This window comes from Podarcis tiliguerta (assembly GCF_965153285.1).
Source record: "Podarcis tiliguerta genome assembly, chromosome: 8".
NCBI classification, from domain to species: domain Eukaryota; kingdom Metazoa; phylum Chordata; class Lepidosauria; order Squamata; family Lacertidae; genus Podarcis; species Podarcis tiliguerta.
The window spans coordinates 26,353,379-26,373,121 of NC_139541.1; the positions used below are offsets into that span (position 1 = coordinate 26,353,379).

General features: G+C 44.8%; 1 protein-coding gene across 5 annotated transcripts in view; it reads right to left on the reverse strand.

Annotated features, from left to right (window-relative positions):
• Positions 1-739: 739 nt before the first annotated feature.
• AJAP1 (adherens junctions associated protein 1) overlaps positions 740-19,743 on the reverse strand; it is a 118,673-nt gene continuing 99,669 nt past the window's right edge. For 2 of the 5 annotated variants that reach the window (XM_083452226.1, XM_083452227.1), the window contains exons 5-6: positions 5,652-5,762; positions 740-1,237 (exon numbers count right to left, since the gene is read on the reverse strand). In XM_083452226.1, the coding sequence (XP_083308352.1) occupies positions 1,216-1,237; positions 5,652-5,762 (133 nt within the window). In that variant the 3' untranslated portion in view covers positions 740-1,215. Of the gene's footprint in view, positions 1,238-5,651; positions 5,763-17,530; positions 17,663-19,743 lie in introns of those variants that run through there. The other 3 variants (XM_083452228.1, XM_083452229.1, XM_083452230.1) reach the window with 3 other exon arrangements.

Genomic DNA, 19,743 nt, shown 5'->3' on the forward strand with positions numbered 1-19,743 from the left:
CTTCACACATCAGATCTATTGGCCATTGTCATTGCCTTGAGTGAACTTGAGGGGCTGTTTCTGAACATGGCCCCCACGCTCTCCTGTGGATGTGCATTGCAGGGGAAGATTTCTGTCTTTCAAGAATGTGGCGCCACCATTGCTGACCTTCTCATCAAGGGATCCTCAATAAGATTAAAGGAACCCCAGGGAACACAGTCTGACAACCTTAACCATGTCTACTCAAAAGTACATCTCTTTAAAATCAATGTGACTTACTCCCTGTTAAGAATTTTTAGCATTGCATCCTGAAACCTATAGGCATGGAGAAATGTCATAGCCTGAATTGGTTCCTTCTGCACACTGAAACACTCTGTGTTCACACGGGATCCACTTTTGTTAAATTCTTTTGTTAAATTCTAAGAGCTGTAATCAACATGGATTATTCAGAGAACGCTCAATTGCCTTTTCCCAACCCCGGGATTGTTGTTGTTGTTGTTGTTAAATTAGTTCTCTTGTAGAAATGGGCTTTGAAATGCAGGTGTCAGCATGTATGTTTGTGAAAACTAAATTTCTGAAGTAGAAAACATCCATTTATTTAAGTTCATATATACTAAGCGTGTCAAACGGAATCATATTTATAACCCACAACACCCATTTCTTTGATGGTATTAATTATTTTTTTAGAAAAAAACAACAACCCAGAACATTTAAGATTTTTTTTCCAAAAATTTGCTACAGTACAAAAAGTGTTTGTGTTTATATATATATATATATATTATATGTATAGTAACCAGAAATACTGACTTTATTAGAAGAGATATTCCTCACCCTTGCTTTCACTATATATTTTTTTTCTTTTTGACATGTATTCCGCCCTGCGTCACCTTCTGAAGACGTTTCCCCCAGGCGAATCATGGCACATTATGGTATTATTGGCACAGGTTCAAAAATAGAGTCACAGTCCACACATGTCCCAGACTGAAGCCATGACTCTGTTTGGCTGGCTTCCATCTTCTTTCTTCCATCTTTGCTTGCAAGTTTATTCTCTCCCCACCCCAGACCCCACCCACGACCATCTTCTCCCATGAAAAATAATGCACTCCTCGAAAATTCAATCACTCGTAGGGTCAAATCCCTTTTTTATTATATAAAAATATATTTGGCTGTTCTTTGAGTCTTCCATCAGTAAACACAAATGGTAGGTATAGGTAACCCATTCCTTTTTTTTTTTTTTTACAGGTTCACCAATGGAATCCTGTTAAGGACAAAAAGAAAATATTAAAATTAGCAGCATCCCACAATGATCTACAGTTTTTTTGGGTTTTTTATTTTTTTAGTATTAGCCATGCATTAATTTTCAGTGGCTATCACCTTCCTTACAGCTTATTTTCGCCTTTAATTAAATTGACCAAATTTAGAGAAAATCAACAAAAACTCAAATAAAACAGTAGCCATGCACATAAGGACCCTCCGCAGACCAAATATACAACCATCCAATGTAAAATGTAATTTTATTTCCTCTTTAAATAAAAACAGAACACGAGAGAGAGTCTAACCAAGACATGCTGAAATCAGATCCGTTGGAACCAAAGCTACATAAATTAATTGATTCCATGGGGTTTAAATCTGAGCATGACTTGACATTAGATCACACCCAATGAAAATAATAATTTTTCTAGCCTGGTTAAGGTAGGTAACAATATGTACAGAAGCTTGAAGAAATACTTTTCAAATTATGGTTGTGGTTGTGTTGGTTCTGTATCACCCCTTTCTGCCACAGGAGCCCAGGGAGACTCACAGCATGCAAAAAAAAAAAAAAAAAAAAAACCCCTATAGCACCATATGGAAATATTGAACTGTTTGGGACCCTTCACACAGATCTTGAAAGCCTGGACAAGCAAACACATCTTTGACTGACAATGAAAAACTGTCACTGTGGGAGGGAGTTCCACAATTGGTGCACTGCCACCAAGAAGACCCTCATTTAAAACATAAGAACTCATTTGAAGTCCCTCATTGAAAACATGAGGGCCTCCTGGATCAGGCCACTATCCCATCTACTCCAGCTTCATGTTTTCACAGTGGCCAACAAGATGCCTCCTCTGGGAAACCCTCAGGTAAGAGCTGAGGACAAGAGCACTTCTCTCTCCCTTCCTGTGGCTCCCAGAAATGGGTAGAGTGGTACCTCAGGTTACATATGCTTCAGATTACATACTCTTCAGGTTACAGACTCCGCTAACACCTAGAAATAGTGCTTCAGGTTAAGAACTTTGCTTCAGGTTGAGAACAGAAATCGTGCTCCGGCGGCGCAGCGGCAGCAGGAGGCCCCATTAGCTAAAGTGGTGCTTCAGTTTAAGAACAGTTTCAGGTTAAGTACGGACCTCCGGAACGAATTAAGTACTTAACCCGAGGTACCACTGTATTCAGAAGCATTGCTGTTTTGGACAGTGGAGGCAGAACATAGCCATCATAGCTAGTAGCACAAGAGCCAATTCCTGGGGGCAGAGTTCCCTTTCCCCCCACAAATAAAATATTTGAGAGGGCCAGGCCTCCCCAAAGTTGATGGGCTGCATCATGTGATCGATTATGCGGGGTGGGGCTTACCTGCCCCTTCCCCAATATTTTATTCAAGTTGGCACCCCTGGCTAGTTGCCTTTCATAGCCTTCTCCTCTTCAGGAGTTTATCTAATCCTCATTTAGAGCCATCTGAGTTGCTGGCCATCATTGCCTCCAGCAGGAGGTTAGTTCCACAGTTTATCTATGTGCTGTGAGGAGAAGGACTTTCTTTTCTCAGTCCTGCATCTTCCCACATTCAACTTCTTTGGATGTCATGAGTTATAATGCTATGTTAGAGGGACAAATTTGTGCCGCGCCCCACTTTCTCCATGCCTTGCATAATTTTATAATCTTCCATTGTGTCACCTCTTACTCGTCTTTTCTCCGAATTAAGAAGCCTCAAAATGCTGCAGCCTTTCTTCACAGGGAAGTCGCTCCACAATACCTGTCGCCATGGTGACTGCCGTGCCCCCACGCACCCTCAGACACAGACACACAGACACACAACTCCCCTGTATCACCTTCTCTCTTTGTAAGGTGACCGCCCTGAGCTGGGTTTCTGTGGGGTACATCTAACATTCCCTTTGTTCCTTCCCCCCCCCCCGAGATACTATATACAGTGGTACCTCAGGTTACAGACGCTTCAGGTTACAGACTCAGCTAACCGAGAACTAGTACATCGGGTTAAGAACTTTGCTTCAGGATGAGAACAGAAATAGTGCAGCGGTGGTGCAGCAGCAGCAGGAGGCCCCATTAGCTAAAGTGGTGCTTCAGGTTAAGAACAGTTTTAGGTTAAGAACGGACCTCCAGAATGAATTAAGTTCTTAACCTGAGGTAACACTGTACCTGAATATTTCCCACATCTAATGTAGCCATTCAAGGGGCATGTGGTGTAAGGCAATGATCTATCAGGGCAGAAATAATAAATATAGGTCTCTATGATCACATACTGCAGGGTTTCCCAAATTTGGGACTCTAGCTGATTTTGGACTACAACTCCCATCATCCCTAGCTAGCAGGACCAGTGGCCAGGGATTATGGGAACTGTAGTCCAAAAGCAGCTAGAGAGCCAAGTTTGGGAAACCCTGACATACTGGACAGAAGCATATGATTTACGTTTTGAGTTATCCTATCTGTTACTTTGTCTCATGTGGCTAATAAAAATGCAGACCCGATTCTATTGAAAACAAACCTCTTGCCATCCAAACTCTCTCTCCATCTCCAGCTCTAACTCCCACTCCAGCTACCACTCACTCCTAAAGTAAACTGACTCCCTAAACTGTCTCCCACCAGCATTCAAACTCACTTTCAAACTCTCATTCAATCACCATTCACTTCCAATATAACATGCACGCTCTTTCTCCCCCTTGCAACCTAACAGATACTTTAAATCACATTTATGGTACTTTAATTACACCAGGAGCTGTTCTCCTACTTGCTGTGTTCACCAACCTTCCCCCCCATTTCTCCTGAATTAACCCCTAGAGCTTCCACTTGCCACCCCAGGCAACTAATAAGCTTCCTTTTCACCTTCCTAACCCCATTTCCACATGCAAATCTAGGATTGTGATGTGGCACTACTAATCCTCCAGTGGGGGCTGTGTGATGACAGCCTTGCATTTTTATGTATATAGGAAGATATACACACAATATTGTTTACATAAACACCAGAACATCACAGTGATACCCATCAGTGGAACTCCAAGCAGGGTCACCCCAGCAGATCTCAGGGCACAGCTTGGCATAATAATAATAATAATAATAATAATAATAATAATTATTATTATTATTTATTATTATTTATACCCCGCCCATCTGGCTGGGTTTTCCCAGCCACTCTGGGTGGCTTCCAACAAAAGATTAAAAATACATTAAAAACATCAGTCATTAAAAACTCCCTTAAACAGGGCTTCAGATGTCTTCTAAACATCAGATAGTTGTTTATTTCTTTGACATCTGATGGGAGGGCGTTCCACAGGGTGGGCACCACTTCCGAGAAAGCCCTCTGCCTGGTTCCCTGTAACTTCGCTTCTCGCAGTGAGGGAACCACCAGAAGGCCCTCGGCGCTGGACCTCAGTGTCCAGGTTGAATGATGGGGGTGGAGACGCTCCTGGTAGGTATTAGGGAGCAATGTCACCAGCCCACACTCACTTAAGTTAACCAGTTATGGCCTATCAAAAAACAAAAACTGAATAACAACTACATACAAAGACAATCCCAAAACCAATTCTCTTCCGATACATAAAAGAGCTTCCCTAGACCAGATGAGACTACAAGTTCCTCAATCGCTCTCCTACAAGCCGTGGGATGTGAGACCACACTTTCCCTCCCCACCAACCCTGTGCTAGTACCCCACCTCCAACACAGCTAGACATCCAAGTGTGCATGAGGAATAATGTTCAGTTGCGGCATGCATGCATTCAACCCTACAGACTTACAAGCCAGCTTGCCTAGTCAATTTCCTCGACAAAATCAAGAAACCAACATTGTAATTAGAACCTCCACCCACTGGATTTTATGCCCTAATATCTAGTTCAGACTTGATGGGCTTGTGTGGATATCTGATGGTATCAGAGGTGAGGAGAGGGGGCTAGGTTGGCTGATGTTGGGGTTAGGCAATCAAGCAATATATCATTTCTTATTATCTAGTCACCTGGGAAAGTTCCTTTTCATCTCAGGCTACCAACAAGTGATATTGTAAAAGCTATCTAATTTTAGTGCCGCATTGAAACATCTCCTGCATTTTTGACTATTGGTCATCAATTAATGAGAAAAGAACTTAAAACAAAAATACAGCACTTGATTGCAATGAAAAACCAAACCAAACCTCAAAGCTGTTTGCAAACAGAATAAAGCAATGAAATTATCAATAAAAACTGTTAAATTTAAAACATGTCAAAATACTAATTAAAATTAACTAAAATAGATTGAAAGAATATGTCAACATTCTACGTATCTGAGTGGGCTTGCCTAAAAAATGTTTTGAGTAGGTGCTGAAAAAAGTACGCTGAAGGTGCCTGCCTGATTTTAATGAATAGAATTGCATTCTATAAGCAGGTGGAACATTTCAATGACATTCTCATGAATGAGGTGCTGGGTTTTTTGTTACTTACCTTATTTTTGAGGTGGTCGAGGGGTGTTTTGTGAAGGTCCTTCCATTTGCTCCACAAACCATCTCATCAGCGCTCTGCAATTTGCACCCTCCCTGGTTTCCCATGCTCAGCCTAGGGGAAGACATCATGAGGTCACTCCTCCGGCTGGGCTTTTTTTTTTTCAGATCAGGAAGTGTGGGCAGTCGGGGAAGCTGCAGAGTGCTGGAGAAATGTTGACTGCGGGATGGAGGGGAACCCCCACATACCACCTTCAGCCACCTTGGAAAGCTAAGGTAAGCTCCAAACCCCATACCCTGGTAAATTCTTCAAACAGATCTAGAGCACCCCAAGAACAAGATGGGGTCTAGCAACATTTTGGAAGACAGATTCCCAAACAGATCATAGAATCATCGAATTGTAGGATTGGAAGGGACCTCAAGGATCATCTAGCCCAACGCCCTGCAATGCAGGAATCCTTGGCAGGTGGCCAACCATCCTCTGTTTAGAAACCTCCAATGAAGGACAGTCCACCACCATCCAAGGTAGTCTATTCTGTGAAACTGCTCTTACCATCAAAAAGTTCTTCCTAATGTTTAGTTGGAATCTCTTTCCTTGCAATTTGAATCCATTGGTTCGGGACCTACCCTCAGCAGCAGCAGAAAGCAAACTTGTTCCATCTTCCATGCGGCAGCCTTATAGATATTTGAAGATGGGCATCACATCTTCTCTTCCCCAGCCTAAACATACTCAACTCCCTCAGCCATTCCCCAAAAGGCTTCATTTCCATAGCTCTTGAACATCTTGGTGCCACTGGTTTAATTATTGCTTTGGTTAGAGTTGAGGCATTAGCCTGGAAAATACCTATGGATCCCTTCCAAATATGTAATCCTGCATATGTGAGGCTTAGTATCTGGTAGGAGAAACCTGCTGAACCAACCCAACCAGTACCTTTGTTGTGGTAATAACTTGGCCGGCTAGTTAAGTCCTGCCACGTACATGTCCAAAGAGGTTGCCATAGAGACACATGAGTGAGCCTTTTCCTATCTCACCCGGCTGGATGCCACATTATCTGGAGATGCTCAGGTTGTATACATGTATACAGGTTGCATACATGAGTAAGTAAAACCGCACACATATATATCATTACAGCCTCCTCTGACTTTCATTCCAAGAAAACCAAACCCTGGGGAAAGGGCTGGCATTTCTGGAACCTCTTTCCACTTGGGGATTGGAATGTGTGCAGCATTATGATGGATAGGAAACACAGAAGCTATACTCACTGAAGGGGTTGAGGCATAAAATGCATCTTGGCGGTTCTAGGGGTTCAAAGAAGCAAGGAGGGCAACATTTAAAATATGACATCCCTGCTCATTTGCACTGTGGTTTTGATGGGGAAAGGAGAGAGAGAAGGGGAAGCACTGTGAACATTTTATAAATAGGGAAGCGGGGGCAGGAGGGGAATAACAAATGCTGCCACCTTGCAGTGATGCAGAATTAAGAAAGACAGGGGATTTCCCCATTGAGGCATCAGGTCTGTTGCTGGGAGAACAGGAGGCTGAACTAGATAATAAAGAAGAGCCTGCTGGATCAGGCTAATGACCCATCCAGTCCAGCATCATGTTCTCACAGTGGCCAGTCAGATGCACCAATGGGAAGTCTGAAAACAGGATCTGAGAATTATTATTATTATTATTATTATTATTATTATTATTATTATTATTACCCTGCCCATCCAGCTGGGTTTCACCAGCCACTTGGGGTGGCACCCAACAGATTAAATACAAAACAAAACATCAAATATTAAAAACTTCCCTAAACAGGACTGCCTTCAGATGTCTTCTAAAAGTCAGATAGTTGTTTATTTCCTTGACATCTGATGGGAGGGCGTTCCACAGGGCGGGCGCCACCACCGAGAAGGCCCTCTGCCTGGTTCCCTGTAACCTCACTTCTCACAGTGAGGGAACCACCAGAAGGCCCTTGGAACTGGACCTCAGTGAACAATGGGAGTGGAGACGCTCCTTCAGGTATACTGAGCCAAGGCCGTTTAGGGCTTTAAAGGTCAGCACCAGCACTTTGAATTGTAGCCTTCTCCCCTACAGTGGTTTCCTGCAACTCACATTCAGATGCATGACTTCCTCTGAACATGGAAAAAAAGCCATCTTTGCTAGTAGCCACCAATAGCCGTACCCTGCATGGATTTGTCAAATCCTCTTTTAAAGCCATTACTGCCTCCCGTGGGAGCAAGTGCCATGGTTTAACTACGTGCTGCATGAAGAATCATAGAACCATAGGATTGCAGAATCGTAAGGGGTCTCAAGGAACTAGTCCAACCCTCTGCAATACAGGAACCACGGCTAAAGAATCCCTGACACATGGCCATCCAACCTCTGCTTAAAAACCTCCAGTGAAGGAGATTCCACCATCTTTCAAGGTGGTCCACTCCACCATTACTCTGTTATCACCAGGTTGGGCCCTGCTTTCCTTTGAGGACTTTATTTGACGTGTCCTGAATCTTCCAACAGATGGGCCTTTGGTCTGATCCAGCAAGACTAACTGCTTATGTTCTTATTGATGCAACTTATTGACATTATGCTATGATTTGACTCAGCTGAAAACTACAATGATGAAGCTGCTCTGAAAGCTCAGCTTGTAGTGCTGTATTTGCGGTCAGGGCTGGCCCACCCATGAGGCAAGTTGAGGCAGTGGCCCCTCCAGACAGCTGGGAGGGACAGGAGATCCAGCCTCCAAGGAGAGCATCGCTCACTGCCTCCTATGCTTGACAGCCACTGCCACTTCCTCCACTGAACATCCATGCAGCACCAGGTGGCAGGGGATGCATGGCAGCAGAGGGCACATAGTGGTGGTTGCAGAAACAAGGGCAGCGTTTTCTCTTTTGCTTCCAGCAGCAAAAAGTCCTGGGCATTCCTGTCTGCAGTGGCCTCTTGTAATGCCCCAGTAAGCATCCTTTGATTCAAAATGTCCAAAGCATGAACCAGCCCTCATGAATGCGACCTCCTCGCCAGAGGAAGGGAAGCAGCAGCACATGGCCCCGATCCTGTTCTGAGGTGTTCACCTCTCCTCCTCCTGACCACTTAGCCCACAAGTGTGCAATCTGGGTGCGGGTGAGAGAGAGGAGAGGTCTCTAGTATCACTACACATTTAATTTAGATTAAGGGACGCGTTAGCAAAACCGTAAATCATCATTAGAGTTACATCTATTGAGGATTAGCCGACATGCAGGAGATAAGTACCATGTATTGCAGCTAAACTTTAATTACATTTAAAGTTAATTGCTGTTTGTGCAATGGCTAGCAGGCTAGACTCAAAAGGGGCACACCCCTCTCTCAACACTGCCATTCATATCTCTTTTTTGAGGGGGAGGTTTAGAAAGAGCTCTGTTCATGGTTGTGCTGGAGGTCCTTTTCTCACAACCTGCTTCGTGGCCTTTATTGAGAGCCAATGGGGTGTAGTGGTTAAGGTGTTGGACTCGGGAGATCAAGGTCCCGAACCTCTCATCCTAACCTACCTCATAGGGTTGTGGGAAATGAATGAGGAGGGGGAGGACCATGTATCCATCACATTGAGCTCCTTGGGGAGGGGGGAGGGATAGAAATGCAACAATTAAATAAACAAACCAGGGAGCAATGACCTTGCCAGGTTACCAACCATAAAGCAAACATACAACAGGAAGCCAGACCCTGGAGCTAAAATGATTCAGAGAGAAGTGGATGAAGCAAAATTGTACATTTCTCCATCTCAGCCTTTGCCAGTCTGGTGGCCTCCAGATCTTCTGTGCTACAACCCCTTGGTTGACAGGAGTTGTAGTCTGGAACCTTGTGGGGGGCGGGGAAGCAAAGGCTAGCTGATTGAAGCATATTTCATTTATAACCAAAAAAGACACTATAGTAGACTTGTAGCTTAAAATCATGGAGATGGGTTGGATGGGTGAAAGGTCCCACAGATTGTCTCCAGGCTCGCCTCTTATTCCCACCTCCATGCCAGTTCATCTCTCGGGATCTGATGGGTTCCATCCTATCCCCATTCCCTTCAGAATAAAGCTACATCATCAAGATGAAAATTCTAAGTACAAATGGGAACCACAAACCACTGGGATGGACACTGCTACCAGCAAGTTGAGGAAAAAAATGCTCCCCAACATTGAAAACAACTGAAAAGCTCCAAGTTGGGAGGGGGGTGTCTGAAGGAATTATAGAACCATAGAATTGTAGCATTGGAAGGGATCCCCAAGGATCCTCCAGTTCAACCCCCTGAAACGCAGGAATCACAACTAAAGAATTTCTGACTGGTGGCCATCCACACTCTGTTGAAAAGCTTCTAATGAAGGAGAGTCAATCAACTTCTGAGGGAATCTGTTCCACTGTCGAACAGCTCTTACCTCAGAAGTTCTTCCTAATGTTTAATGCTGGAGGAGACTCTTGAGGGTCCCATGGACTGCAAGAAGATCAAACCTATCAGGAAATCGGCCCTGAGTGCTCACTGGAAGGACAGATCCTGAAGCTGAGGCTCCAATACTTTGGCCACCTCATGAGAAGAGAAGCCTCCTTGGAAAAGACCCTGATGCCGGGAAAGATTGAGGGCACAAGGAGAAGGGGACAACAGAGGACGAGATGGTTGGACAGTGTTCTCAATGCTAAGAACATGAGTTTGACCAAGCTGCAGGAGGCAGTGGAAGACAGGAGTGCCTGGTGTGCTCTGGTCCATGGGGTCACGAAGAGTCGGACCCGACTAAACAACTAAACAACAATAACAACAAATGTTTATCTGGAATCTCCTTTCTTATCATTTGAATCCATTGGTTCAATCCTTTGGGACAGTGGAAGACAAGCAACCCCTGCTCCAATATGGAGTCCTCTCCTACCTCACGTTGACTTTCCAGTTCCCCAAATCATGCTGTGATCTGAAATCTTAATTAACAGGCTTCTTCCTGATACTTAATCTCCAGCCCCACCACCAGCGCAACACAGTTCTCTGACTGCCCCCCAAGACGAGATGAGCTACTTTACGTGGACTAATACTAAAAAAGCTTTTGTTGGCATCAGGCAGAATCAGGCCAGGACACCAGGTACCTCCAGCTTGCACAGTAACAGTAACCCAGCCTGATGCTGCGGCTTATATCACTGTGCAATGCCAAATTGGAACCCCCTTGGAACATCCCCTATACCACAAGCTGTCCTGCACACACACACACACACACACACGTAACAATTTGATCTTAGCTGAACCACCAGATCTGGTTTCTCAGCACTGTGCAGACACTAATAAGCGCTGCAGAATGAAGCTACAGAGACAGAGACGTGTCAGTAGCAACCTGTATATTTATTACGCTCTTAACAGCTTTTCTCCATGGCCTCAATTTGCAAACTAGGTCACTCCTTGATGTGGAATCTTCTGTGACTTCAATTTGGTGCCTTCTTAGTCAAAGGAAGAGGAGCAAGAGTCCCTGGGATGGCAGCCAAGCAGATATTCACAACTGGAGGCCCAAAGGACTTATGTGGGCTCTTTTATGCTTCTTGAGGATTTTTTTTTTATCACCTCTTCTCATCCAAATTACGGTTCTCAGGGAGCACCTCCTCCCATAAGCATCTCTCTCTGTTTCCTTAGAAAGTGAAATGAGGTCTTGTTGCATTTCTTCTTCTTATTTCTTGGGGGCACTTACAGCCCATCTTTCCGGGTGAAAATTAAAACACCCAAGGCAGAGAAAACGGCTGGTAAGGTGGGGGAGGAAAGTTGCTCTGGGACTTATTTCAGAGCAGGAACGGTGCTGTCATCAGCTGGGGAAGGAGAATTGGGAGGGGGGAATCAAAGGCTGGGAACATCTTTCCTTTCCTTTGATGTGCTTCCTGCTTCATGCTGATAGTTCAAATGGTTGCATTTTTTGGCAGGGTTGCTAGCATTTCTAATGAAAAGCTAATGGTTGCCTTTCAGCTCACACTGAAACCTCAATAGGTTTGCTTGGAATTATGCTTGGTCCGGTGCATCGGTGAAAATGCAAAATGTCAGCCGAAGAAGAAGAAGAAGAAGAAGAAGAAGAAGAAGAAGAAGAAGAAGAAGAAACTTGTGCAAAAGGAAAAAAGTAATGTAAACTATTATTTCTACTGGTAAGCTCCACCTAGAGAACCTGAATAAATTTAAGGAGTCTTTCCAATTTCTCCAGAGAATTCCCTTTTCTACATGGCTCTAATTCAGGGTTCAGGCATAAGGTTTTAATAAGAATAGAGTTAGTGCTTAGTTGAACTGACTGTTTAGAGGAGGGATTTTTGGTGGCATTGAAAAGTGACCACTTCCCCATTTTATCATTTCTTGGCAATTTTGCAAAACGGTGCCCTCACTTGCCATTTACACTACCTTCACTTGCAATCTCACCCACTCTGTCCCAGGGGCTGGAATAATACACACTTCCATATCAATATATTATAAATATTATTAAAGAGCTAATTTCCCTTGTATAGAAATGTTGCAGACTTCACAGAGCATGTCCATCGACTTTTGAAGGATGTAAGCAATACTCGGGGGTTCTTTTCTTTTCTTGTTTTCCCCTGGAACTACACAGAATAATATTTTATAGGTCCAGAGCTGTATTTGGTTTTTTGCTGTAAGATCTTGCCGATTTAACCAAGGGTTTCTTCTCAGGAAGGATATTGGAGAGAATGTTAATAACTAACAACAGATGGACTACAGGGTTCCCACAGGGTCCAAAGTTCCAGGAGGATTTGATTGGCTGAATTGTTCTTCAAGATGCAGCATTGATGGGCTGGTTATAATAATCTATAATAATTTACAGAATATGTGGAGGTGGTTCTCAGGGTACAGAAGGGACTTCTGAACCAGATGCCTGCTACACACCTGTTTGTTTGTTTTTAATGCCACGTAAGAAGCAGAACAATGTTCAGTTATTTAATGGTTTTTAGTACAAGGAAAGGGGCCTTTGGGATTTCTCCACCTTCCTGTTCAGGTGGGACAACATTTGCTGTTACAGCTCAGCAACAAAACATATTGGGCTGTCCCTGCTGGTAGTAGGCGAATGGCAGCTAGTTCAGCAAAAGTAAGGTCTCTCCCACCCCCCACCCCCTTCCCCTGCTCTGTCTTGGAGCCTTACACCAAGCCAGCTCATTGGTCCATCTTCATGTGTTCCCAACCTGGTGTACCTGACAGGCACCATGATGCCTTCAAAGGCCTTCCTTGATGTCCCCTGGTTGAACCATACTCTGCAGCTTTCATTCTTTTCTTTTCTTAAAAAAAGAGATTTCTAGCATTTTTAGAACCGGCAATATGAGCCCAAATGTACAGTCAGCATTTTGTGTGAGACACTGGCCAGCTCAACCATTTCAGTGTTTTACTTTGGCCCTCCACCCACAAATATTGCCTCCCACTGGGGGGGAAAAGAAAATATCTGGAAAAGATTTCTGCAGACACCGTAGCTGAAGATGCCTTCGGCATGCCAAACATGGCCCTCCCCCTAACAGGTGTACTGAGATTGTTGTTGTTGTTGTTTAGTCGTTTAGTCGTGTCCGACTCTTCGTGACCCCATGGACCAGAGCACGCCAGGCACTCCTGTCTTCGTACTGAGATAGATGTATTGATGGTCTGACTTCGTACCAGGCAGCTTTCTAGGCCCCATCCTCATCCTGAGCCTCTGACAATCTCATATTTCATCTCAGCAGCCCCCGAAATAGCTGTGTGGAGCAGCTTCAGCGGAGGCCGTTAACTTTTTATTCTCTTTTCTGTTCTAATCTAATTACCTTTTTGTAATGCTCAGTGGCTGGGCATGATGTTAAACGGGCAATTCCGAGCAAGTCACAGTTAGCGAAGGCTGGAAAATTTCATTTAGGGGAGATCCGTGATTCATTATGATGGTACGGGGAGGGGGCAGATTCGAGACTGACCAATTAATTTGCTCGACTGCTTGGCTGAAAACTGGCCTGGCTACCCTACAGTGAAATGGCGGGTTATGTCTAATAGCTTTTCCCTTCCCGCTGCAGTCTACAAGGCCACCTTCAAAGGAACAACATGAAAGACACCGCAGATACTAAAGGAGAAGGAGGGGGGGAATGGCTGTAACATTTCTAGTATCATCAGACCTCAGTGGGAATTCGGAATCATAAGAACAAAGAAAAAAAAGAAGAACACAAGAAAAGCCCTGCTGGAAAGGCCAATGGTCCATCTAGTTCCAGCATCTTGTTCTCACAATGACCCACCAGATGCCCAAATAGGAAACCTGAAAGCAGGACCTGAGCACAAGAGCCCTCTCTCCTCCTGTGATTTCCACCAACAGGTGCAGTGGTACCTTGGTTTACGAACTTAATCCGTTCCAGAAGTCCATTCTTAAACCAAAGCATTCTTAAACCAAGGCATGCTTTCCCACAGCAGTGGGGGACTCAATTTACAAATGGAACACACTCAACAGGAAGAGGAACATGTTCTGCTTCCAAGGCAAAGTTCACAAACCAAAACACCTACTTCAGGGTTTGCAGCGTTCTTAATCCAAGTTGTTCATAAACTAAGTTGTTCTTAAACCAAGGTACCACTGTATTCAGAAGCGTTATTGCCTATGACACGTATTCAGAGGCAGAGCAGAGCCATCCTGGCTGGCAGCCACCCATAGCCCTCTCCTCCATGAATTTGTCTAACACTCTTTTAAAAACCATCTAGGCTGGCGGCCGTTGCGTCTTCCTGCAGGAGTGAGTTCCATATTTTAACTATGTGCTGCATGGAGGAGCACAAATCTGTCCTCAATCTTCTGACACTCAGCTTCCTTGGATGTCCACAAGTTGTACTGTTGCTACCCATTTTCTCCATACCATGCATTGTTTTACAAATTCCGATCATGTCCCCTCTTACTCTCCTTTACTCTAAACTAAGCTTCCAAGCCTTGCCGCTCCACCTTGACCAAGCCAGAACATCAGCACATCTGTCACAGAATATACCTTTGGAGGAGGACTGTGCCCTAAGCAGTAGCAAAAGGGACAAATGGAGATCACATGAATGGATCTGTACCACCATGGTGCCCACTACTGAAAGAGAACTCACAGTGGTGAAGACACCACCCCCGCATAGCTATCAACTTTCAGATTTGAAAATAAGGGATCAGCAGCCTCACCTGTCCCGGGGACAGTCTACAGAATATCTAACAATCCGGGATAGCAGTGGGAAGCAGCGGGAAACGGTGCTGGAATAAGGGAATTTCCCGCAAAAAAAGGGAAGGTTGACGGCTATGCACCCCCAGCACAACCTTTGCATAACCACACACACACAAATTCACTCATACTCATGCAACCCTATGGTGGCCACACCCTGTGTGTCTCATTGACACTGACTGCCATGACCCCATTACTGCTATTCCCCAGGCATCTCCCCAGGCAGGTCTTCAAACCTTATGCTGCACACATGTGCTATTTGGTATGAACCCAAGTGATGATCATAGAATCGTAGAACTGTATACTTGGAAGGGACCCCAAGTGCCATCCAGTCCAACCTCCTACAATACAGGAATCACAGCTGAAGAATCCCTGAGAGCTGGCCATCCAAACTCTCCTTAAAAACCTCGGTCAAAGGACAGACCACCACCTTCCAAGGGAGTCTATTCCACTCTCAAACAGCTCTTACCGCCAGCAAATTCTTCCCAATGTTTAGCTAGGATCTCATTTCTTGCCATTTGAATCCATTGGTTGGGGTCCTTCCCTCCAGAGCAGCCAGAAACAAGCTCGTCCCACCTTCCATGTGAAAGTCCTTCAGATATGTGAAGGTGGTTATCAGAAGGGTGAGGGCACACAGCACACAGCCCCCTGGGTAGGATGCCTGCAGAGAACACTCACAGCCTTGCTGTGAGAAGACCCACCTAAGCTGGGTTTACTTTCTCCTGGAAGATGCAGCTGGTGATGCAGAGGTAGAGCCTAGATTTTTGTGTGTGGGGTTTCCTTGCCTGGTCTCCTGCCTTCCTGATGCCCTGCTCCCTGACAGTCATGGACCATTCATTCCAACCCTTGGAAATTCATGGCTGTCTGAACCCGACTCATCCAACACCCAAGTCCCTCTGCATAGACCTGATTTATTGATTGAGTCGGGTGGACAGCCGTCCTATATGCCCACCCAAAATGTCACTGGGTATGTGTGGATACACCCCCACCAGGTCCATGCAGCGCTTGTCTGAGGTCCAAGGTGGAGGTCTTGTTAGAATAAAGTTATAAACTCAAGCAAAAAAGCAGCCAGTCCCTGTTGAGGGCCTCCACCTGGCTTAGCCCTCTGAGGCCTGGGGCAAGTGTACCCAACTGCACCCCATCCCTGCACGGGCCTGCAACCCACCTCGCTAGGATCTCCTACATCCAGTTCCTTTTGTCTTCAAATGGATATACTGTGGGGTGAGGCAGAATAAATTGCAATGAGCTTTTATTTTTAGAATGAAACCAGTTTCTCCAGAAGTGCTTTTCATGAGCAAAAAATAAAAATACACAGTAGGTTGAGATTGTGTTTGGGAGCGGGAAAGGACTCGGTTTCCATGGATTCTAGAATAAAATGTCATTCGTACACAGCCTGCAATTCCTTTCCTCTGAAATGATGCTCTTGAAGGCACATAAGGAATGGGAGGCAGCAAAAGCAAACTGTGGGTGGGTGTATCCCTGGGTAATGGAACCACTGGAAGACCAGAAAAGTTCTCCCACTTCTTTCGATGCTTCAGAGGCTTTAGCCAAGTTAACCCCTTGCATATGTGCCTTCCCCTACTTTGCTGTGCTGTAAATCACAGCATGCAAAAACAGAATAGTTTTCTCACCTTGCCTAAGAAACCTTGCCACAGTTTTCTGTCTCTGGTTCACCACAAGACCGAGACACCTGAACAACTATCATTATGGATGGAGAAATGAGTTTGAAGATAAAGTTTAATGGTTGGTTGGTTGGTTGGTTTTGTGGGTGGGGTAAACTTTGTACCCCCTAAACTCCAGTTTTGCTCCAAATTTCCTACTGGATGATGCTGTGAACCACCCTGAGATCTACGGATGAAGGGGGTATACAAATTAATTAATCTCTAAAAGAAGCTGAATTATTTGTGGAAGGAAGGGCAAATTTTGGAAGGTGATTTTGCAAAACAAAACAAAACAAAAACCAATGCCTTTTTTTTCCCCTCCTCTGACTCACCCCCCTCTTCCTCTCCATCAATCTAATTGAAGGACTGAGGACCTGTAGTCCTTCAGATTTCGCTGCAATACAGCCCTCATCACCCCTGAACATGGGCTACGTTGGTTATCCAACAGAAGTAGAGTTCCTCAACATCCTCCCACCATCCCTGTTTGAATTTAGACCATGTGCTTTTGAGATGCCTGTACAATATTGTTACCCATCCTAAGCACCAAATAAAAAGGCATGTGTGTGTTCTATTACAGAAGTGGCAAAACACCAGACCCTCTCCTTGTTTCTTTACTAGACATTTTTTATAACTAAATGTTTAGGAATCCTGACTTGTAATCAATTATTACAAAACAATCTGAAGCAATAACATCAGGTAAGGAAATGAAAGCAACTCATTACAATAATTTAAATTCATCTGAAACATGCTTAACGTTAGTTGTTCCAATGCCACCTCTGCATGCAAGCAATTTCAGCCCTGCTGTGATAAGCGCCTTGCGTAACTGCGATAATCTAAAACAGATTAAAAACAAAGGTTCGATAGATTAATGTAGCAGCAAATGTTTGGCGTTTGCAGAGCAAAAGTCGTGCTCGCTTTCTCTCTTTTTCTTTTTCTGTGTAAACTAGCAAGGCATTTTAATTAAAAGCATCGGGGAGCTCCCTTCGATCACAGCAGGGGTGCAATTGGAAAGTGTGGGAGGGATTTCACTGGGCGGACAGATTGGTGATTTGGGAATAAAAATGGCGGAAGAGAAGGTACGTACCAGGAAATGGACACATGGCGTCTGCCCTGCCCCCAGGAAATAAAACAGACTTCGGCTGGTCAACAGGAGATTTCAAACCATTTCTCAGACACAAAGGCCACAGGGATTAGATGCCGATCGGAGGAGGAGGGTCTGCAGCAAGCAGAAAAATCGACTGGCACGTGGCAATGTGTAACACACAGCAAGTAAATCTAGCTACGTCTGCAGCCCAAAATCAGCCTTTTCTTTTCATATTTTGAGTGGGGACAATAATTTCAAAACGATGCTTTGGATGGTTGTATTGGCTTCTGCGGGTGTTCCAAGAGGAAAGTGGAGGTTTTTTTGAAGGTGTGGGGGGAAAACCCACCCCAGATTAAAACAAACAAAATCCCCAGTCAGTATTGGTATCCCATGTCGAAGGATAAAAGGTAAAGGGACCCCTGACCATTAGGTCCAGTCACGGACGACTCTGGGGTTGCAGCGCTGATCTCTCTTTATTGGCCAAGGGAGCCAGCGTACAGCTTCCGGGTCATGTGGCCAGCATGACTAAGCCGCTTCTGGCGAACCAGAGCAGCACACGGAAACACCATTTACCTTCCCGCCGGGGTGGTACCTATTTATCTATTTGCACTTTGACGTGCTTTCGAACTGCTAGGTTGGCAGGAGCAGGGACCGAGCAACGGGAGCTCACCCCGTCGCAGGGCTTTGAACTGCTGACCTTCTGATCAGCAAGCCCTAGGCTCTGTGGTTTAGACCATAGCGCCACCCGTGTTCCCTCTGTTGAAGGATACAGAGGCTCTAATAGGCATATTAATAACCATATAGGGCTTATAAGGGCAACTGACGCCTCGATCCCTACACTGAGATGTCTCAGATAGAGGGGAAAGAGTCATATTTGTATCTTATGTTGTGGTTTTGTGCTTTTCCAATGAGCTTTGCAGACACAGTCATAGGCTGTTTAAGATGCCTGCTTGATACCAGGCCAATGGCTTTTGGCCATGCAAAAAACTGAAAAGTTGTACCCTCTGATTTCCTCTGTAAAAAAATTGCAAGACCAGCAATTTTGCCAAATCTGAAAGAATTGAGCAGAGACCAATAATTCCCAACAAAGCACCACCTTTAGACAAAAATCATATTCTCTCTCCCCCCCCCCCCGCTTTTTTAAAGATAGAAATAAACCGCAATGAACCCTTTCCAGCCAATGCACACCTGCCAGGGAAGAATACAGAAAGAGGAGCATAAAAATGGAAAGGCACCTGTAGGAAACGGTTCTCCACAGTTCACAGGTACAACAGGAAAACACAGACACACAGACACATAGGTACGCCCTTCACCCCCACTTCCCCAAAACTGCCACTCTATGGCTCCCCACGCATTGGTTGGCTGCGGCTCATATTCCAACATCACAAAGACAGGCACACAATGAAATGGTTGAAAAATCCTTGCCAATCTTCTGCCCACCAGGAAGCCCACATCTTGGCACTTCAGCTAGTGTCCACAACACCCACACAGATTTCCACAAGAGTATTCCCACCCATAGATTGCAACTTATCCCACCCCCCAATTCCTGGGGACCCTGCAGAATCTGAGTGGTGTCCCCTTTCCCTATTTAAGTTCAGTTCTAAATTTGGACCAACAGGGACGAAGCAGTGGTGTGGAGATTTCTCAGAATCTTAATTGGGTTTAGTAGATGAAGTTCAAGCATGCTTCAAGTATGCAGCAAATGTTTGGTTGGAAATCTTTGCACTGATCATCAGCAAGACTCTTCTAAAGCCAAATAAGAAGAAGAGTTTGGATTTGATATCCCGCCTTTCACTCCCCTTCAGGAGTCTCAAAGCGGCTAACATTCTCCTTTCCCTTCCTCCCCCACAACAAACACTCTGTGAGGTGAGTGGGGCTGATCGTAGCATCGTTGGATGTACTCCAATTGCATTGGGACTTGTGGGATACTACAATATCTGTGGACAGGCAGGCAAGGTTGAACTTAAAATTGCCTTTGTGACATAGCCATCAGTTCCCAATAATCAGGTTACATTCATAACATTAAATTCTGGATGCAGTGGGCATTTTTTGCCTGGGAAGTAAGATGATTGAGAAACTTTTCCTATGTGAAATGGGAGTTGACCATGGAAGCATGGCAACAGCATGAAAAAGGCAGCATGCAGATTGGGCAAAAAAAAAAAAAATCAAGGAGTGGCTGAACAACACAGGATCATGTTTGCTGGCTGTGGCTT